At 43.8% G+C, this 3,615-nt stretch overlaps 1 protein-coding gene across 1 annotated transcript; it reads left to right on the forward strand.

Annotated features, from left to right (window-relative positions):
• The first annotated feature begins 737 nt into the window (after nt 1–737).
• Nucleotides 738–2,372, forward strand: LOC111231577 (nuclear factor 7, ovary-like). The gene has a single exon (XM_022758723.1). The coding sequence runs from the start codon at nt 966–968 to the stop codon at nt 2,370–2,372; it is 1,407 nt and encodes a 468-aa protein (XP_022614444.1). The 5' UTR covers nt 738–965.
• The last annotated feature ends 1,243 nt before the right edge of the window (nt 2,373–3,615 follow it).

Raw genomic sequence — 3,615 nt, forward strand, 5'->3', positions numbered from 1 at the left:
TACTGATGATCTTCTGAATCTAATAAACGTCAAACTGTTCATCGTCACTTAGGTGTGATTCAGCAGCTCAGTGAAACACAGCATATGTTGGTTGTTCTGTCTTCCTGCTACACTTTGTCAACTTCCTTGTCCGATTTAATGCGAAACTAGAAACAAGCTAACATTAGTTAGCTAAACCGTAACTTATGGCTAAGATAAACAAGCTAACATTAGTTAGCTAAACGTACTTATGCTAAAGTTAAAACAGCTAACTTAGTTAGCTAAACTGTGACTTAACTAAGTTAGAACTAGCTAACATTAACAACTTTTGGGGGTCCAAGTCTTAATCAGGGGTCAGACCCCACCCCCCAAATCAAACCCTGAGTGTCCGATGGTGTGATTGAAAAACTTTAGTGAGTGATCCACCTTGTAACTTGACTTTAAAGAGCCTGTCAGACCTTCTTCCTGCAAGAGATCAACCAGCAGTCCACTTGTGATCAGACTGTGGGTGGCGAGAGGACAGATGATCTGAATGCCTCAAGTTTTATTTTCATTTCATATCACTTAAACATGGATCACTGTATGAAACAGGTGAAATATATTGAACATGTACATGTAAAACAAACACAACAAGAAATAACTGGTTTTACAAGCTCTGGCACACTGTTCTCAGTAACAGTCTGTTAAAGCTCCACCCTTTTCCTGATACTCTGAGACGAAGCAGGAAATACCATTTCATACTGTTCGTCACTCGTGAGAGACACGTTGATGCTGAGAAACATTTAAAGAGATTCACCTTTAAACCAAAACAACAGCTTCTACAGAGAGAGGAGGGAAAACAGGACGACAGCAACTTCAACCTGCAGCGACTCCACACACCAACTGGGAGTTTATAAGAGACAAGACTGAAAGTGAAAGTGTGAGGGAAACCACACCTGACTGACCTCTGTGCTGGCTTTGTGTCTTCAGCTTCACTCAGAGAGGACATGTCTTCCCGGTCAGAGGAGGAGCTCACCTGTCCTGTCTGCCATGACATCTTTAAAGAGCCTGTTGTCCTGTCCTGCAGCCACAGCTTCTGTAGAGACTGTCTGCAGAGCTGGTGGAGAGAGAAGGTAATACAACAGTGTCCAGTATGTAAGAGGAGATCATCAAAGTCTGAACCACCAGTTTCTTTGTCCCTGAAGAACCTGTGTGAGGACTTCTTACTGCAGAGACATCAGAGACCTTCAGCAGGGTCTGAGCCTCTCTGCAGTCTGCACTCTGAGAAACTCAGACTCTTCTGTCTGGACCACCAGCAGCCAGTGTGTCTCGTCTGTCGAGACTCAAAGACACACACCAACCACAGCTTCAGACCCGTTGATGAAGCTGCAGAGGATCACAGAGAGGAGCTCCAGAAAGCCCTGAAGCCTTTACAAGAGAAACTGAAGCTGTTTGAACGAGTTAAAGGAGACTGTGACCAAACAGCACAACACATCAAGGTCCAGGCCCGACACACTGAGAGCCAGATCAAGGAGCACTTTAAGAAGCTTCACCAGTTTCTACAGGAGGAAGAGGAGGCCAGGATCACTGCTCTGAGGGAGGAAGAGGAGCTGAAGAGTCACATGATGAAGGAGAAGATGGAGGCTCTGAGCAGAGAGATAGCAGCTCTGTCACACACAGTCAGAGCCACAGAGGACGAGCTGAGAGCTGAAGACCTCTCATTCCTGAAGAACTACAAGGCTGCAGTGGACAGAGTCCAGCAGCGCCCCCTGCTGGAGGATCCACAGCTGCCCTCAGGAGCTCTGATAGACCAGGCCAAACACCTGGGCAACCTGACCTTCAACATCTGGAACAAGATGAAGGACCTGGTCTCCTACAGTCCTGTGGTTCTGGACCCAAACTCTGCTCATCCAGAACTCATCCTGTCTGAAGATCTGACCAGAGTGAGATCTGGAGAGAGACAGAAGCTTCCTGACAATCCAGAGAGGTTTGACTCCTATGCCTTAGTCCTGAGCTCTGAGGGTTTTGACTCAGGGACTCACAGCTGGGACGTCCAGGTTGGAGAAAGTCCAGTCTGGTTTCTAGGTGTGACTACAGAGTCTGTTGAGAGGAAGGGGAAAGAAAAAGCTCGAGCTAAATCATGGATAATATGGTTTAATGAGTGTGAATACAGAGCACGATCTCCACCAGGTCTCTCCACTGTTCTCTCAGTGAAGAAGAAGCTCCAGAGGATCAGAGTGAATCTGGACTGGACCAGAGGAAAACTGTCGTTCTCTGATCCTGATACTGACACACACATACACACCTTCACACACACTTTCACTGAGAGGATGTTTCCATTCTTAATCACAAATAAAGATTTTCCTCTGAAGATATTACCAGTGAAGATCAGAGTCACTACAAAACAAAGATGAAGAACATGATGGTTTAAGATCTTTAATACTTTAAAATATCTTTGTGGGTGAAGGGAGGTGGAGGGAGGTGGAGGGAGGAGGAAGGAGGTGGAGGGAGGAGGAGGGGGGCAGGTTGAATGTGTAACAGCATCACTGTATATTTCTCTATATATAATGTATATAAATATCATTGTGTTGATGTGTGTTGATATAGTGTGTAATATGTCAGAGCTGTTGTCTGTTAGATTGAAATATGGAACCAGAGCTCATTGATCCTGAAGAGTCTCTGACCACTGAACCTTCAGACGTGGATGTCACATGATATCTGCTTCCTGTCATTCAAACATGGTCTAACGTGTAGAAGAAGTCCATGTTGCCTGTTGAGAGCTGACAGGACTGGAGGTTTGTTCCTCCTGTTCAGGACAGTAACAGTAACAGTGTTTGTACAGATCACAGTCTGTGTCCAGTTTGTTCACAATCACAACGTGTCATATCTTTGATCTCTGCTGTTTCTCTCTCATTAATTACTGATGATGTCTGTTCACTCAACTAACTGATGACTTTTTTCTTCATGAACTAATAAAGCAGTCAAACGTGTTCATGTCCACTGAGTGTGATTTCAGCAGCTCAGTGACAAACACAGCTGAATGTTGTTGTTCTCGTCTTCCTGCTACACTTTGTCAACTTCCTGTCCTAGCTTAATGCTAAACTTAGAACCTCGCTAACATTAGTTAGCTAAACTGTGACTTATGGCTAAAGTTAGAAACTAGCTAACATTAGTTAGCGAAACTGTAACTTATGGCTAAAGTTAGAAACTAGCTAACATTAGTTAGCTAAACTGCAACTTTAGGCTAAAGTTAGAAACTAGCTAATGTTAGTTAGCTAAACTGTAACTTAATGCTAAAGTTATAAACAAGGAGGAAACGATGGTAAAAATGAGAAACTGCATGTCCTGACAGCGGCATGACGCCTGTGGAGATGTGCATTGACTGAATACAGGCGGGTTTCAAGTCAGGTTGGATAATACATCTATTCTTGAAAAGTGTTGAATGATTCTCAGTGATTGTTTCCAGCGTTTGTTACAAATTGACCAGAGTAAAATTTAAATTAGCATTAAATCAGATGTAAATTAGCAGGAAATTGCACAACAACATGGAACTGACAGTCAGATCTCCAGCAACAAAAACCTGCATTTCCCTGGTTTATGTGTGTCAGCTGGGATATCTGTGTGTGTTTGTGTGTGTGTGTGTGTGTGTGTGTGTGT

The sequence above is a fragment of the Seriola dumerili genome, unplaced genomic scaffold (assembly GCF_002260705.1).
Source record: "Seriola dumerili isolate Sdu_G_001 unplaced genomic scaffold, Sdu_1.0 BDQW01000306.1, whole genome shotgun sequence".
NCBI lineage: Eukaryota > Metazoa > Chordata > Actinopteri > Carangiformes > Carangidae > Seriola > Seriola dumerili.

Bases quoted from the DNA above. Each gene is read 5' to 3' on its own strand.
- LOC111231577 (XM_022758723.1), top strand. From the start codon at position 966: ATGTCTTCCCGGTCAGAGGAGGAGCTCACCTGTCCTGTCTGCCATGAC.